An 18,747-nucleotide genomic window follows, 5' to 3' on the forward strand; every position below is an offset into this window, starting at 1 on the left:
AGGACTGAAAGAGCAAAGCAAAACCACACAGTGGCTCTTAAAGCTTAGCTTCGAGTGTGAGTGCTGTCAAGTTACATCCTCTCACGTTTCACAGGCCAGAGGAGGTCTGAGCCAAGCCTGTTGTTAAGGGGGGGGGGAAGCATAATCCTGTCTTGGAAAGAAGGGAGTGAGCACTTGGGAACAATAATACAAACACATATTTATCCTTTTAACCGTAACACGTGCTTCACTCTTCCTCTCCTTTATAACATCTTGATTTTAAGCACTCGTCTGGCTCACCTGTGAAGTTAAGCTGTTGCTCTTTATTTGCATGGCCCTTTGGAAAGTGGAATTTACAAAGGAACTTAAGCAAGTCTGGATGGAGGTGATTTGGGAATAAATATTCTGCTTTCTCGTATTGTTCTCCGTCTTCTGTGCTAGCATTTCTTTTTTCTTCTTCTTCTTTTAATGCGTTGTGTATGGGAACCATGGGCTTAAAAAAAAAATAGAGTTTTCTAGGCCGAACCCAGATACAATGGATTAGAATTTGGGGGATATGGACCTGGGATGTGCATTTGACAATTTATCCAGTGATTCTGATAGAAAGCCTCTTGATCTGTGTGACGATTATTTCTGACTGTTGGTTTGCTGTTCCTCCAGTTCTCCTAGTGGCGAAGGTCACTTTCATCTGATCAGGAATGGAACTGTGTCAAGTTCCAAAAGGACTCTCCTGCTCCCAGTTCTCCCATGTTCCTGCAGTGCAGTACTCCAGGGCCCTGAGTTTGGAAGCTTTGGGTGCGGACCGAGGCCTGTGTGCCAGCAGTGGTATAGATGGGAGAGTCTGCTTAACACTTTAAACCCTTGTCTGCAATTTCCTGCTTGCCTGCTTTGGGCCCACGCTCCTTAGGGAATGGAAAAGTGCCTCTAGAACTGTGCTATTCAGTGTGGTAGCCTCTAGCATGGGTGGCTATAAAAATTAAAATAATAAAATAAAAAAATTCATTTCTTCAGTCTCACTAGTTTTCTATTTCTAGTAGTTTGTAGTTACAAACAATGCGTATGAACCTTGTTCATAGGTGAATAACCTTGTTCATACGCATTTTTGTGTCTTTGGTATAGCTTCAAGGTGTATTCCTTGAAGAGGGCTCCTGAGCCTAAAGGCAGGGTCATGTTGCCATTGCCAGATTTCTCTCCAGAGGTCTTGGTCCGCTTGACTTTCCCACCAGTCGTGGAGGAGCATCCCTATTTCTCTACAGCATTGTGGACAGAGTATGTTGCTGTGTTTTAAAATTTTTGCCAATGTGGTAGGTGAAAAGTGATATTTCAGTGTTGTTTTAATTGGCGTTTTTTTAATTATGAGTGAATTAGAACATTTCCTCATATATTTGAGGGAGCTGTTTCTTTTTTGGTGAATTGTCCATCGTGCCTTTCCCCCATTTTTCACTTGGACTTTTGTTCCTTTGTGATTTATTTTTGTAGAAATTGAGATTTATTGGTGTAATTAGCCCTTTTTTGTGGTATGTATTGTGTATATTTCTCCCAGTTGGTAGGGTGCCTTTGGACTTTGTTTATGGTGATTCGTGTCAGGCCAGAATTTTTATCTTTTTATTTATGTGTAGTCAAATTGAACAATCTTTTATTGCTTCTGTATTTTGAGTCATGGTGAGAAAGCCTTTTCCTACTCCAGTTAAAGAAAAATTCACTCATTTTCATTCAGTACTTTTATGGTTTTATTTTTATGATAGATCAGTAATCTACTTGGAGTTCATTCTTTTGTATGGTGAGATGTGGATCTAATTTTTTTCCCCCAGATGGCTACCTAGTTGTGTCCCAGCACCATTCATTGAAAGTTTTGTCTTTTCTTGAGTGATTTAAGATGCCACCTTTGTCATATACCAAATTTCCATTTGTTCATTCATCTCATTTTAGAGTTTTGTTTTTGGTTGTTTTTTTTTAAGATTTTATTTATTCATTTACAGACAGAGATCACAAGTAGGCAGAGAGAGAGAGAGAGAGAGAGAGAGAGGGAAGCAGGCTCCCTGCTGAGCAGAGAGCCTGACATGTGGCTCGATCCCAGGACCCCGAGGTCATGACCCGAGCCACCCAGGTGCCCCTCATTCTAGAGTTTTTATATTGTTACTGGTTTGTCTGTATACTAGGCGCACACTGTTTTATTTTGTATCTTATTTTATTTATTTATTTATTTAAGAGAGAAAGAAAACAAGCAGGGCCAGACACAGAGGGGGAGGGAGAGGGACAAGCAGACTCTGTGCTGAGTGCAGAGCTCCATGTTGGGCTTGATTTCACGACCCTGAAATCATGACCTGAGCTGAAATCAAGATGCTTAATCAGCTGAGCCATCCAGGTGCCCCTAGAGTGCACTGTTTTATTTATAGAGATTTTATAATGGGTTTTAAAAATCTGGTAAGGGTAGTATTCCTCTGTATTTTTTTCCCCCTAGGTTTTTTGTTTTGTTTTGTTTTTTGCTTATTTTTTGAACTTTTTAAAAAGATATTCTTACATATTTGTTTCTCCATCTGAACTTTTGAACAACTTGGCTAATTCCATAAAATAGCTTGTTGGGGGGCGCCTGGGTGGCTCAGTGGGTTAAAGCTTCTGCCTTCAGCTCAGGTCATGATCTCAGGGTCCTGGGATCGAGCCCCGCATCAGGCTCTCTGCTCATTGGGGAGCCTGCTTCCTCCTCTCTCTCTGCCTGCCTCTCTGCCTACTTGTGATCTCTGTCAAATAAATAAATAAAATCTTAAAAATAAATAAATAAATAAATAAAAATAAAATAGCTTGTTGCTATATTTACTGTGATTATATTAAAGTTATAAATTGGCGAGACCAATATCTTTATAATGTTAAGTCATCCTATTCAAGAAGAGGGGGTATCATTCTGTTTGTTCATGTCTTTTTTTACTGTCTTTCAGGAGTGTTTGAAAATGTTCCTCATGTAGGTCATGCACATTTCTTGCTAAATTTATTCCTAAGCATTTAATTTTCTGTTTCTATTTTAAAGCGACTTTTCCCTACGTTCACTCCTCTGTTTGTTGTTTCTGTATATGAAAGCTGTTAATTTTGTATGCTAATTTTGCATTCTGCCACTTCACTTATTTTTTTTATTGCTTCGTTCTCTGGGGTTTTCCAGGTATCATATTTGTCATCTGTTCTTTATCTACTTATGTGTAGTGCATAATTTTAAGACCATTTTTAAAAACCAAATTATAATTTTTTAAAATTTTACCTTGCTCTTCAGTATGGAAAATAATCTGCTGCCCATGGTGGGGAAGACTTACTGATTTCCTAGAAAGTTTTAGAGGCGCTCTCTTCTATTGGCTTGAGGTGGGGCAGATGATGGTTTAACAGTTACCACTGAGATATTAGGACAGGAGTGATGGAAATAAGAAGAAGTGTTTCTTACACTTTATGAAGTTAGGCATCTTGTAGAGTTGAACAGAGCATGAATAGTAGGAAGTGTCTCAAACCTTTGAGCATTACAATTCATGTGCATAATAGATTGTTTTAAGAAAGATATGCTAAATGGCCCAGGAAGGAACAAAAAGAAGCCGTAGGAATACAGAGAGGAGAAGGATCCGTGTTTGAGAGTAGCATGAGGACGTGTTCATTAGACCAGCATTTATGGAGCTTATGGACAAGACTAGAAATCCGGGAAAGCCTGACTGAAGTCAGGGCAAATAGAGATAAAGTGGGATTCTCAGGGAGGCTTTAGATAGGGCAAAACTAAGTTTTTGAGAAGAAGTTCCATGCAGGAGTAGAATAAGACAAAGAGACAAAAGACTAATATCATGTTTATATAAGGCAAGTAATTTAATTTGCATGAACTAAAATTTGCCTAGCGGTTCATAGGACAGGAAGGGTGAGTTGGCACCAGGCCGTGAAGGAACTTGGATGGAAGGCTTATTCTTTACCTTTCACAGTGTAGGCCTACTAAGGGTTACCAACAAGGTTTTGAACAGACGTGATCCACTGTGGATTCTAGAACATTTAACTTCCAAGTGATACTTGAATGTTGCAGGGAGGGAAAGATAGGAAGCAAGGAAATCAAGGGAACCATCACAGAAACACAGAAACACAGGCTTCTGTTTCAGTTGGTTTTCCAATGTATTCCTTTCACTGAAACTGCTTTCAGTTTTTTTCCTTTTCCTATATGAGTTGTTTATGACTGTAGTTTTCCTCCATCTCTCCTGTTCTTCCTGTATGTGAAGTTTTCCTGCAGGAGCGTAAGAGACCACGTCGCTTTGTGTGGGCCCTGGGGCTGGCTGCCTCCATCAGGCTCCTGGCGTGACCATGACCAGCTTTACGCCTTGAACAAGTGACGTGTCCTGTCAGTGCCCCAGCCTCCCCTTGGGGAAATGGTTTGAGGAATTAGGAATGAATGCTTGGGAAGCACATAGAAGTAGCACTTGGGACACGATAAGAAATCGGGAAAAATTAGTGATTTTAATTAATTTTTAATAATAATTATTTTTACTGTGTTCTGGCTCTGTTTCACCAGTCTGTCACTTGGCAACCTTGGATAACTCTGTCACATGTTGATGTCAAATTAACGCCATGTTTTTTTCTTAACCCCTTGAAGAAAGGTATAGAACTCCATTAACTCTGCTGCTTTGGAAAACTTCACTTTCTGTTACTTGAATGTTTCTTCTTCGCATCCATTGATATGATTTTTCTACTGAGAAGATGCCTTGTTTGGCAGCTTCTCTCTATCACTTTCTTGAGTTTCTACTAAAATGTCGAAAGCCACCAGATCTTTATTATGGAAATTGCTTTAAACTTATTTTGTCATTGAATAGGGCTCTGAGAGCATAGGTTCAGCTTTCCATTTTAGTGTCTTCGGTAATAATGGAAGCATTCTTCATGTATTAATTTCATCCTCACAACAATGATATTAGGAAGGTGTTAATATCCAGTGAGCTGAGAAGTAGAGATAGGAAAAACAAGGCACAAATACAGTATGTTTGTAGTCTGGAAAATAAGAAAGAAAGTCTGGTTTGCACTGGGAAGTTTGTATCCTGTAGAGACAATGACCCGTGGTAGCCGGCTTTCTGCATCAGAATATGTTCTGTGATTTGAATATTGCTGCACTGCAATGAGACTTCTTTCGAATAATGTCAGTGATGTTTAGTTACATGACTAATATATAATGCATCCTGAAAAATAGTAGGTTCAAACATCTCTGAATATTAGTTAAGGAATTTTATATATTTTTGTAATTGAAACACATAAAATTTGGCTTTAGGGTTAGAAATGCTTTTAATGAATTGCCTTTTTAATTCACTATGTTTCTTCTGTCTACTTTATCCTGAATGGGTCATAAATTGAAGAATCTGTTTTTAGCAGATGCAAAGCTTATGGGTACAAATGATCTTTTCTAGCTGATTCTGTAATTCAAATGTGATTTCATTTAGAATTATTAAAGACCCCAAAAGTCTGTAAGCTAAAGAAAAATCAAGATTTGTTTTTGCAGCTGATTAATTGCACTGTTTAATATTCTGTTGACAGTTGCACTGGGCTATGGAAAACCTGACTCTAAATCTACTGACGTTTAGTACAGCATGCTTTCTTTTCTCTAGCTGCAGCAAAAAATTATTCCCGATCAGGACCAGCTGATGGCAGTAGCTCTGGAGTGCATCTACAACTGTGAACGAAATGACCAGCTGGCTCTTTGCTATGACATATTAGAATGTCTTCCACAAAGAGGATATGGGTAAGAACCTACCTTGTGCCAGGCTTATTGTCTTTTCATCCGACCAGCTGAAATGAAAATGTTGCTTCCCAGAGGGTTCATTAGACAGAATTTTGGGCATATAAAAAATATACAGAGAAGAAAATGGAATCATCTGCAAACCTGTTGCCTAGAGATAAACTTCTGTTTTTCCAGCGGTGTTTGAGCAATCACTATAATTTTGCCAACCTTGATCAATTATCCGTCAAAGAACAAAAATATCACCACCACCACAACAAAAAGTACTTTGCATCTAGCACATAGAGAGTGATGTCTCTGTTTTAGGTTGTTTCTAATTAAGCGTTTTTCATATTTATGAGCTCGTGGTATTCTGCAAATTATTTGTTCTTGGCCCTTGCCTATAATAATCGTGTTCAAGTAGTAATGTATGAATATACATAATTTTATTTTACTTTGTTTTTCTTTGTTTTATTGAAATATAATTAACACACAGCACTGCATAAGTTTGAGGCGTTCATCGTAATGACTCGACGTACATCATGAAACGACCACAGTTAACATCTGTCATTGCATGCAGATACAAAAAAAAAGAACAAAAAGTTTTTTACCTTGTGATGAGATCTTTTACTTTTATAACAACTTTCAAATATAACATATAACAGTGTTTTTGTTGTTTTCAGTTGGTTTCCCAAATTATTCCTTGAGTGGAACATTGTATGTCATTGTCCCCCGTACATACTTATCTTAGACCTGGAAATTTATACCTTTTGACTGCCTTTACCCATTTCCCATGCCTCCCACTCCCACCTCTTCTTCTTCTTTTTTTTTTTTTTTAAAGAAGATTCCACATATAAGTGAGATCATTATACAATATTTGTCTTTCTTTATCTGACTTTTTTCACTTAGCTTAATGCCCTCAAAGTCCATCCATGTTGTCATAAAGGACAGGATTTCCTTTTTTTTTTTAATGACTTTCATATTCCATTGTGTATATAAAAATGGCACATTTTTGTGATTCATACATCTTTTGATGGACCCTTAGGTTGTTTCTTATCAATCTCGGCTACTGTGACTAATGCTGCTCCCTTTCTCTTTTCCTTCTAAGGAAATTTTAATTTTCTGTGAACTGAATGATAGAGATCACCAAGTTTGCACCCCATTGTGAGATAGTTTCATGCAGTCACCAACGGTACTGCAATCAGATGTGAGTTTGATGGGTAAAGGATATTTGCGTGGGACCGAAGTATTACCTTAGCAAGTTCATTTATTTATTTTTTTTTTTGTCATTTCAAAGGGGAAATTTAGCTTTCGAAAATAGAGGCCGACTGCCGTCACCTTTAATTAAGCTACCAGATGTGCTGTCACAGTCAGCCTGGTGTTACATGCCTCCTGTGAGGTGCCAATCTGAAGTAAAGGTGGTCATTCTTACTCTAGTCAGTCCTCTGGGCCGAGCTTCAGGATTTCAAGTGGATGCAGAGAAGGGGGAACAAGTTAAATCACACCATGAAGGAAACGGTCAAGTAAATGCAAAGTGTGAGACACTCTCCAAGTCAGCTGGTTTTTCCACTTTGTGAAAAGTCTGTGTCATAGAGGTGCTGATCCAAGATCAAGGAGTCTGGGGGGTGCCTGGCTGGCTCAATCAGGAGAGCATGTGACTCTTAATCTCAGGGTCATGAGTTCGAGCCCCACATTGGGTATAGAGATTACTTAAATAAACAAAAATTTAAAAAAAGATGGAGTCCAAAGAGACATAATCCTCTCCTAATTTTTAACTATAAAGTAACATATGCACATAATGAAAGTGAAGAAATTGAAGAACTTGTAATTGATCAACAGCTGTTTGCTGCCCCACCTTCCCCGTGTCTCCCCCAGGAAACACCAGCTTAGAGAATGTGTTTCTTCTGGTCTTTGCCTGCCTCCTCTGACAGCTCATGTTGTGGCTGCATTTTTACGTGATTATGGACTTCCTTTTATGGAGGTCTACCCATCCCCCATACCTACTTCTACCGGTTTTTCAGTATAGTTAGGGTAGCATTTTCATCATTATATTATGTAAGTATTGTTTCTGCAGATCTGGGTATGATTATATTTCCTTTGTATGCAACTTTTTGTTTTTCCTGGTTTTTTTTTCCCCCTTTGATTTTAGAAAATTCCTTTTCCTTTTTTGTTGTTTTGTTTCCATTTATCTCCTTCCCTCTTCTGATGGAAATAGAAAGCTCTTTTCTGTAGTCAGACATATCTTAGTTCCTTCCTTTTTTCCCATTTTCTCTCCCTCTGTACCTTTTGGAACATCCTTCTTGGATGTCTTTTCTCTTGCTTTGATGTGGGTTAATTGTTCCATATTCTGTACAGCTGCCATCCTGAGGCTTGGGTTTGCCTCTCTCTCATGTTACATATTGCATTTCTGAAATTTCTTTTCTTCTTCCTTTACTTATTCTCTCATTTTGATGGAACACAATCTTCACAGTTTCCTGTCAAAGATTACATGGACGCATTTTTATTTTAAGACTGTTCCATGTCAAAAAGTTACCAGAATTGCCCCCTGAACTTGGTAGAAACCTTAGCTATATACAGTTCTAGGTTTATAATCTCTTCCTTGTGAGTTTTGAAGGCACCAGTCTTGTCCTCCCCTCCCAGGATTGTCAGTTAGTCCCACACCATTGTAAATCACTGCTTTATAGATGGCTTCTTCCTTTTTGGATATTTCAATGCCTCTCTTCATCTCTGATGTTCTGAAATATCGTAAGGATGTGTTTTATTGTGACTCTGAATTTGTTATGTTGTTCATTTAGACAGCCTGTTCCAATCTGGAAAATCCTGCCCTTTAAAGCTTTGGGAAATTTTCTTACATTCTTTCCTTGATAAGTTTCCTTGGTAATTTTATTTGTACTCCCTTTCTTTTTCTTTCTCTATTTTTTAATACTTCTTTATTTACTGCCTTTTTTATTCTTTTCCCCACTTTTTGATCTTTTGTTAAATGATCTGGGAGTTCCTTCAGTTTTATCTTTTCATCCATCTTTCGAATTTTAAGATTTATTTTGACTTTCTTATTTAAATTCTAAGAACTTTTAAAATAAGATAGTGTCCTACTCTTGTTTCAGAGTAGGAAACTCTGTTCCTCTGCTCCCTGCACTACACGCTTTTTCACCACGGTCTCTCATTTTTCATATCCTGGTTGTTTGTATATCTGCCTTTACTGTTAGGGACTGTCCTCCATGTTGAGTGATTCTTGATCATCAATTTATATCTAAGACACTAAGAAACTGATTGGAAGCCTTGTGACAAGATAAAGCCTTTTCATTGTAGGAGTGCTTGAGAAATCGCCTCGTATGTGAGCACCTAGCTTGTCCTCTTGTTTAAGCTTTGATTTTTTTTGTGTGTAGATTCATCTTAGATTCTAGTATGTTACAGAAATGTTGGGTAGTTTAGAGATCCTGATCATTCATCACCTCATCATGGGTCTCAGTACTGACCACCCAGAAGGAATCCCAGCAGTTAGGCTTGTCAGTGGTAGAGCTGAATGGAGATTGTGGTAGCGCTTAATATGTCTTTGCCTTCCTCCATCTAGGATTAGGGAATCTTCATGTAGGGTGCCTCAGCACGTGTTTATTACCCAGACTTACAGAGATATGCCCATAGGTTATCTCACATCCTTAGTAAAGACTGGCAGGAATAGCAGGTGTGCCTCTGGGAACCGTAGGTCTCTCTCTGAGAGCTGTGGGCTGTCAGTAGGCAGCAAAAGGCTGGTAAAGGCATTGTATGGACAGATTTTGTAGCACAATGTCATTACCCATCATTTAGAAACCTCAACCCAGTGGCTATCAGGGTGTTAGTAGTAAAATTGTTCTCCCTAGAGGGTAACAAGAGATGCAGAGGCTTCTCTTAATGTCTGTGACAGGGGGCAGTAGTGGTGGGAAGTCTTTTCCTTAAATGGCCTTGCTGGGAAACTTGATAGTCTGTCTTTCAGCTTTGTGCCTCCTTTGTTGTCCTTGAATCAACTCGTCTAACTCATTGACTCCCAAGTGACACGTATAATTTTTAGGAATAAGTGTATTAGACCTTGTTTTTCAGTAAGATCAAACTAGCATAAATATCAACTAGAGCGAATCTGTTAATTTTTAAACAGTAATTTGCCTACCATGAAGTATCAATGAATGATGATATTAAAAGAACATATTTTATGTAAACATTATAATTACAGAATTAGTGTGTTTTTGAAGAGTGTGTAGGCTAAGAAATGCCTCTTTTTCTTGGCTTCAGATTAATGGTTTCTTTTGATCTTTTGTAAATACAAAAATAGATTGATACTCTCTTGTTTTCCATGTATTTCTTAATGATTATGTTTCATATTTACAGTTTTCTAAGTAACATTTTTAAATTAGCCTACTATTAAAATATAGAGCTTCCAAATATTTTCTGTGATTCTCTTCATGCCAAGTTCATCAGTTTTATTCTGCCTATGGTTCATTGTTCATTTTTAGTAGTTACGTGGTTATTTACCAAATGGTAAACTGTTATTTTTTTTAATCACTTAGGAAATGAACACTTATTTAACCTAATTAATTTTTGTGCGTCTTATGTAGGCAACATATTCCACTGGCTAAAAAAAAACTATAGTAATTACGTTTATGGATGTCAATTCACAAAGGAAAAACCCTGTATTCTTTTTTTTTTTAAAGATTTTATTTATTTATTAGAGACATAGATCACGAGTAGGCAGAGCTGAAGATGTTCAGAAATAAGACCAACATTTTGCCTAGCAGTGTAATATTGTTGTGTATTAACTATAAGGGAAACCATATCTTTTTTCACTTGAGTATTATATTCTATGTAAAAAACTACTACTAAAACTTAACTTTAATTTTTTTCTCTTAATCTTTCAGTCATAAAACAGAGGTAACAAATGCTCTTCATGACATGGCAGACCAACTGGAACAAATTCTCAGGTGAGAAAAATGTTAGTCTGTTGGCTCCGTGCTGATGCAGGAGGTCTGCCCAAGAAACGTTACTTTTCATATGTCCAGTGGTCATTTGCAGTTTGACTTCCTATTTGTTTGACTCTCTTGGGAGTGAATCTTCTTAATACAGATGTACCGCTAGCTGTGGCAGGGTAATTAAGAGCCTGGATTTTGAAGACTGGTGGACCTGTGTTCAAATATGGGCCTGGTGACTCAGAAGCTGTGTGATCTTTGAACCCCGGGTTTTCTTATTTATAGTATCTAACCCATGAGCTAATGGGATTCATGTTAGAGTAACCATTTAAAGTGCTTCCTACCCATGAGGTACACAAGAAATGTTAGTTCCTGCAACAGTTATTATGTCTGTCAGCAAACAGTGTTTATTATACTCCTGATTTCCATTTTTTGGGCATATTAGCTCTGATAGGATATCTGGATTAGATCAAACTGCACTAGAGCCTTCAAGTAACTCTACAGTAATATTCTTCACTGTCAGAATGAAGCATTAAACTTTCTGTATTGGAGCCTGAAATTCCTAATTTGGCATTTAGGAAGTCAAATATATTTTACTAGCATTTATATGTGTATATGAAGATGCTTGAGTAATTTTAAATAACTATTAAAAATTTTAGGGCTAACAAAATTTTTTCCAACACATAATTATAGAATTATAAGGTAATACCATCACTTTATAGTGGTGATATGAATAGAAAAGTATAATAATTTGGAGTCTACTAATTAGAAGTTTTATTCATTGAATTTAAGGGACTTGAGCAAAAAATATTTCAAGTTGTATTTAAGGAAACAGTGTTTTTGTGCCATATGTGTCTGGGAGTTGAATGAAGAATCATTCACTTCCCTTAGGACCTCTGTTTCTATATTTATTACTACCTTGCTGCTTGTTACTTTGTGTCCTGAAAGTTATACAGTTGTTTTTTTTTTTTTTCTTGAAAAATTCTTAATAAATCAAGTTCTTTCTTTCTTTTCAACCTTAGCTTATTTTAGTTTGGCTGTGTTTCTCCTATCTCTGGTGTCCTTGAGAAGCTGAACATAGTTTGAGTAAAGTTTAGTGGATTAAGTCAATATAGATTCATTCCTTACAAATTCGCATGATTACCTTTTTTTCTGTAATGAAACTGAGAAGAGTGATATCAAAAAGATATGGTGAAATAAAGAGGTATTTCACAGTATTTCACAGAATTTCATGGTATGTTCCTGGGTATAACCATGAGTGGTCTTGATATCACATTATGCTCTTACTACCTCAAGGAAACAGTTATATGTGGTCAGTTTCTGGATGATACCCATGTCTTTCCCTGTTTAGTTTAAGTTACTGACCTTTTAAAATAAGAATTTTTTTTTCTCTTCCACCTCATAGGTACTAATCACTGAAGAATGTTTTAGCATATGTGATGTCAGGTGACATGACCCATGAAACCTGTCTTTACGATGAGCTACTGAATTCTAGCCAGTCACGCTCTATAAACGCTGTAGTAGTTAATTCAAAAATGTGATATTTGGTGAGGTCAGCCATCATATATGTATGATGCTGATGATTGATTGGGGAATGAGATATCTCAAGAAGGTTCATCTGGGACAAAATTTGTGACGTATTTTTTTATTTTTATAAAATAGATTCTGGAGGGAGATTGAGCCTTGTGATGTTTCTTTGGCTCCAACTCTAAAATTGTTTATTTCTTTTCTATTGACCTTGCCTCTAACAAATTACTCACAGGATTGTTCAGAGTAAAAGCTGAGTATTGAAATGATAGATTTGCTTGTTTTACTGATTTGATGCTTTTAGAGTAGAGGAAAATAATAAAAAAAATTTAGATAAAGATATGTCATATTTTAAAAAAAATGGGTTACTAATTCCAAGTACATTGTAGTTAAAGTACAGGAAATAAGATTTGATATATGATTGTTAGCTTTTTTTTTCTGAAAATTAATGCAGTATGTGAAATTGGGTCATTCTATATGCTACTTTTTGTTTTTAGTACTAAACACCTACGTGCTGCTTGTATGTTTAAGACTCTCAGACTTTTTTGTTTGGTATCAAGACTAAAAAATTCCTCTCTCACTTTTAGTGTGTCGGAGCTCTTGGAGAAACATGGACTTGAGAGACCAGTTTCATTTGTTAAGAACACTCAGTCTAGCTCAGAAGAGGCGCGCAAGTTGATGGTTAGGCTGACCAGGCACACTGGTCGGAAGTAAGTAATGAACAAAATTAATTGACACTTGTATATGATTAAAAATAAGTACTGTTTTTCTTTTTTTTTTTTTTTTTACTTCATTGATTTATAATTGGCCAACACTAAATTCCATGTATTAAGTGTAGAATTTGATAAGTTTCGATATTTGTAGATCCTTGTGAAACCATCTTGCAATTGAGGTAATAAGTATGTCACCCTTAGAAGCTTCTTCTTGCCCTTTTATATTCCCCTTCCTTTTGCTTCCCCTGATCACCTCCTTATCCCCTCTCTAGACTACTACTGATGTATAGTCTATTCCTATATATTACTTTGTATTTTCTGTAACTTTATGTAATTGGAATCTCGTATAGACTTTCGTTTGGCTTCTCCCACTCAGTGTACTCATTTTTTCATTCATCCTTGTTGTGTCATGGATCAGTAATAATAATTCCATTTTATTTATCGATCCCAGGACCCTGGGATCATGACCTGAGCTGAAGGCAGAGGCTTTAACCCACTGAGCCACCCAGGCGCCCCTGTTTATGGACTTCTTGGTTTGTTTTGAGTTTTGGTTTTTACAGCTTAAGCTATGGACATTTGTGTACTATAAAATATTTCTAATTTTTAAAATTATAAATAGAATTTTCTTAATTTCATTTTTGGATTGTTCACTCCTGGTGTGTAGAAATGTTGACATATATTTTTTTGATTTTGATATATTGAGCTTGTGTCTTCCAACCTTGTGGGGCATCTGTATTAGTTCCAGTAGGGTTTTTTGTTTTCGTTTTTGTTTTGGCTATTCCGTGGGACTTTCTGTATACGATATCATGTCCCATGCAAGTAGAGACTGCTCTACTTCTACCCAAGCCCTACGAGAGCTACACTTGCACCACCTAGATGGCTCCAGAAATCCCAAGCTCACCCAACAGTAGTAAACTGCTTACGGAATGCAGCCAGTAGTGGCTTGCTCAGGGAACTCTCCTTCCTAAGAAACCCCCTGGCATTTTATATCTGTCTCTCTCCCTATCTGTCTTCTTTAACAGTGAACTATAGTTATTGATGTATGTGCCTTATGTTCCTTTGGAGATGATAAGCTTCTCTAGGGCAAGTGTTATAGTTCTCATACATCTAATATGGGACCATCTATATCAATGGCCCTTTCTCAAAAATTATTAAATGAACAATTTAAAAGGTTTTGGCAACTCAAGTCTTAAGATTTTTTTTTTTACAGCTAGAAACAAATGGTCAGTATTTCTGATCATGCTAACTCTACTCTAGTACCCACTCTTCAAGAAAGCCTTGCTGTTATAGCTAGAACACTTCCTGTGTTTTCCTTGAGTTCCTCAAACACTTCTGAAACCTTTGAAGTTAATCTCTACTCATGCTGTTCTATTCTAGTATGTAAGAGAATATGGCCTCTTTTTTCAAACTAGTTAATTTGAAGTAAATCTTAATTATTTCATATATGCCACCACGGCTTGGCCTTCAGCATCTATGGGAATATTCTTAGGCATATTCTAAACGGTAGCAGATTTCACTGAATCTGCGCAAATCAAGTTTTACCATCTTGAGTGCAACACTGTTTCTCCCTGGAAAATATCCCTCAGTTCCAAGGCTGTAACTAATACATCAATTTATACTTAAGGATCTCTCTGTTAATTTGCAACTCTCTGGTATAGTGCCTTCAGGTTCTACTCTTGGTTCCTATTTACTGAATGTATTCTGAAAAGGCCATTGTAAATAATGTCTTATAATTTATTTTAATTAGAACCTGTACTTACGGCTAGCCATGTGTGAGAAAACATTAATACCATCTGTCCCAGTGTTGATGGCTTCCAGAAGAACAGCTGGGCTATGAGAATTTGAATTCAGCTAGACAATGCCTAGGTTCGATTTTATCCAGCTGGTGCAAGATGGACACTCTCTGCATCAAACATTTTGCAACTTACTTACCTGCAAGCCAGATCTGAAGGAGCCCTCCAGTTCTTTGAAGTTCCCTAAAGAGTTCATGTATCAAGGTCTAACTAATGGACACACTTCAGGGATTGTCGTGGAAGACATGAAAATATGTCAGTTTGTTTTTTCCATTTGTATGCTGAGATAAAAAAAGTATTCTCTTATGCTTTTTGCATAGGTGATAGAAGTAATTACTCATTTTGTGTAATAAATATAAAATACTATAAGCAAATGAAGCATATGTTATTAAAAATTTTGGTGAAAAATTTCATGAAGACCAGAAATTTCATAGGAATGATCTCAAATACATGTTTTTCCCATAGCAATACTATTATATGCATATAGTCTGTTTGCCGTTTTTAATGCATAAAAAAGGGGAAGAGACTTGGGAAAGAAACATCTAAATGGTATTTGACAAGCACAAAACAAAATAAAATCTGCCCTTTCAAACAGTGATATTCAGGATTATGTCGAGCAGCAAGGTTAGCAAGTAAATATAAATAATGGTTCCAAATTCACATATATTCAACAAAGGTGAGCTTCTGGGGGAAGCAGAGAGAATTACAACACTTTCTTCCTCCTGCTAAACAATATTAGTAATCATGGATGTAACTATAGAACCAAAGAAATGTGTTTGTAACTTTCAGATTCATTCATTAACATTTATTGAATACTATTTTATACCAGAAAAAACGGGGGGAGTATCTTTTCATACATTCTAGTTTTAGTTAATCTTCACAATGTACAAAAAGGGAACCTAGCTCAGAGAAATTAAGAGACATATTCAGAACCGTACAGGTAATGGAGCTTGTCTTTATACTTAGGAACGTCTTGCTTCAATGCCTATGCTCTATCAGAATCAGTCTCCTCCGTTTCTTATCACTCTCCAAGATGGGCTTTAAGTGAGGAAACCGGAAGTCAGGAACCCTAAGTGTTCATGATCATGCAGCTACCATGTGTCTGTTCGTGAATTTGTTAACAGACGCTCTCCCTGCTGCAGGAGAACCTGAACGATGAATTCTCTAACTCTGTAAGCCTGGGTACCCACGTAAAATGCTATCTGATCAACAAGACCATGTGTGCCTCATTGGTTGTATAAACCCGATCCTTGGTTGGTAAATTGCTTCTGACCTCGAGGAACTGGAAATGGACTGGAAAACCTGATAGGGGTTTTGTGCTTTGGGCTTTCCTAAGTGTGGTCACTGGCTTGTCCTTGAGGAGATTCTAAGAACTGTACCTGTGGAATTATTACAAAAGATAGGTTCTTGGGGGGCATGAAACTCCTTCCTGAGTTAGACGGGGCAGCTCTTGCCACTATATTATGAGATTCTCTCCTGGCACCAGGGCTGTCCCCTGGGATGTGCATAAGCTTGGTCAGTCACTCTGTGGACCCTTGCAAGGGCTCCCACTGAGACAGCCACTAGTGCTGCGTTGCCGATGGACTGGGGTCCCCAGCCTCTTGACTGATGCCAGGGGTGGCCTCTGGTGGCCTTCCAGGTCTGCACAATATAGTTGAAGTTAAGGAGATCCCCCGTGGGGGTTGCAGTCTGATAGAGATGGAATTGAAACCAATTCTCCTGTGTCCCAGTGCTTTTTCTGCTAGATCTCAGCTGCCCTACCTTTCTGTGCTTTATTTTGTCTTGAAAACTCATAGCTTGTTTATCTTTGCTATTATCACTTAATGCCATTCTAGTTCTGTGTCTAGGTAGCCGAAGACCAAGGTGGCTCGGGCAGCATCTCTAGCATTGACACAGGGCTGTTCAACTTTTCCTTCTGATTGACGTTTTTCCCTGGAAATTCAAATGAGATTATTCCTATTGGTCATTTGGGAGCTGTGTGCCATATAGAATGGTGATACCAATTTTTTTTTAACCTTTGGCCAATTGAAGAGAGATTTCATGAAATCTTTTTTTTTCTCCCTCCCCCTCCCCCCGCCCCCAACCAGGCAGCCTCCTGTCAGTGAGTCTCATTGGAGAACGTTGCTGCAAGACATGTTAACTATGCAGCAGAATGTTTACACCTGCCTGGATTCTGATGCTTGCTATGAGGTAAGTTCCTTGTTTTTAGTTTGGGAAGTTTGGCTGTTACAGTGTTTCCTGGACACAGAGGTGGTGACCATGACCCTCACTCTGAGTAATACCATTGAGTCATAGCGGTGAATAGAGCAGTACTTTCTTGGTTGAGCACTCAGGTATCTTACCTCCCGTCCCTCCGTCTTCGATCACTGCAACAGCGGTTATCCAGCGAGTTAATCCTCAGCTAGGAAACGGACTCCTGGACTCCTCTCACTTCCGTGGTCTTGGTGGTCACTAATGCCTGTTTGATGTAGCTGGGAAAAGCCTTTCCAATCTGTCCTATCTCTGCTAACTTGCAGTTCCTCCTCACTTGTCTCCCCGCTTCCACATTTCTAATCTACACTGATTCAGGGCATTCTTCTAAAACACCTTTTCACGACACTCCCCTTCTTAAAATTGGCTGCTTATTCCATGTGCGCATCAGAGAGTAGCCATACTTTCTAGCGTGGCATAGAAGGCCGTGGCAGACGAGCTTCTGTGCCCGCTCTCCCCCCGCGCTGCTCTCCCCGCGTGCCACTCTGCACGGACAGGGGACGCCATGTTTCCCCCTGCTCCACCGCACCCCCCAGACCTGCCCTGACTCTCCAGCCACCTCGCAGCTTCACCTCCCATGACTCCACTTGCCTTGTTCCCCCGAGCCTGGATCTATTCCCCTTTCCTTTATCTGAAAATTGCTGGTAATTTTCAGGACTCACTTCACTAATTAAGCCCTCCAGGATGCCTGCCTTTGTCCTTTCATGTAACTTGTCTCTATTATAGTCTTTCTTTCAAATGCAGTAACTGGTTTCCATGTGCGGTTTTCCCTGTGGTCAGGAGCCCCTAGGTAGGCATTATCATACTCGTGTTCAGCCTCCTGTCCCCCCAGGGTCTATTGTCTTGTCTGGAACACAAAGGCTACTTAAGAAATGGCTGCTAATTGACGCAGGACTGTAACCCAGGGGGCTTTAATTAATGTTTTTGGAGGGTATGTATCTTACCACCAAATTACTCCTAGTTCTTGTGGAAAATGTGGAAAAATGATCCAACTAACTCATTGAATGAGATAAAATTTAAAAGCAGGTTTTTGAGTTTTTCCTCAATAAGCCAAATGTGAAATCGTTTAGAATCTTTTCTAGTGTTGCTCTGCTCTGACATCATAAAGTGTGACCCCTTGATAAAAGAGTTCTACAAATAGGTCTCTATTTTGTGAAATTGGTTGGTATTTTTATTCATGGTGATTTTAACAAAAGAGTGCTAATATAGACTGTTGAGAAATGGTTTTATATTGGAATGTCAGGTTTTTAAATTCTTGAAGGAGTGTGAAGTTTACATTGATGATAGTACTCTCAAACCATGTACATAAAACTGCCAGTAGCTTCCCCTTTTGTGTCTAAAGTGAAACTTGAATTCCAGTTCCAGGAGAAAATCTGTATTCACATGGGCTCCAAAGCCTAACCATCATTTATACGTCTGCAATAGTGTTTTAAGTTGGAACGGCATTGTTTTGCTATTTTCCTATTTCTGATTCTGATTGGAAATTGGCAATAAATATATTACACTTGAACTAGCTCATAACAACTTGACTTATTGTTTTTGTTATGTATTTTTTTAAGATTTTATTTATTTATTTGCAATAGAATGAGAGAGCACAAGCACCGAGAGCCCTAGGTAGAGGGAGAAGCAGACTCCCTGCTGAGCAGGGAGCCCGATATGGGGCTCCATCCCAGGACTTGGGGATCATGACTTGAGCCCAAGGCAGACACTCAGCTGACTGAGCCACTCAGGCGCCCCTGTTTTTGTTATATTTTGTTATATTAACACCTTTTTATTAGCTTTGATATTTTAATGATTTCTGGTGGTTAGCCTCTCTCCTTTGAGAGAACATTTGAAAGCACATT

General features: G+C 38.1%; 1 protein-coding gene across 2 annotated transcripts in view; it reads left to right on the forward strand.

The window, feature by feature from the left end:
- The window catches only part of LOC111154100 (neuroblastoma amplified sequence), a 333,307-nt gene that overhangs the window by 137,512 nt on the left and 177,048 nt on the right, over nucleotides 1-18,747 (forward strand). For both annotated transcript variants that reach the window (XM_022513484.1, XM_022513482.1), the window contains exons 26-29: nucleotides 5,577-5,710; nucleotides 10,573-10,635; nucleotides 12,735-12,857; nucleotides 16,741-16,843. In XM_022513484.1, the coding sequence (XP_022369192.1) occupies nucleotides 5,577-5,710; nucleotides 10,573-10,635; nucleotides 12,735-12,857; nucleotides 16,741-16,843 (423 nt within the window). The remainder of the gene's footprint in view (nucleotides 1-5,576; nucleotides 5,711-10,572; nucleotides 10,636-12,734; nucleotides 12,858-16,740; nucleotides 16,844-18,747) is intronic.

This window comes from Enhydra lutris, unplaced genomic scaffold (assembly GCF_002288905.1).
Source record: "Enhydra lutris kenyoni isolate GAN:26980312 unplaced genomic scaffold, ASM228890v2 scaffoldscaffold35, whole genome shotgun sequence".
In the NCBI taxonomy this organism is placed as follows: domain Eukaryota; kingdom Metazoa; phylum Chordata; class Mammalia; order Carnivora; family Mustelidae; genus Enhydra; species Enhydra lutris.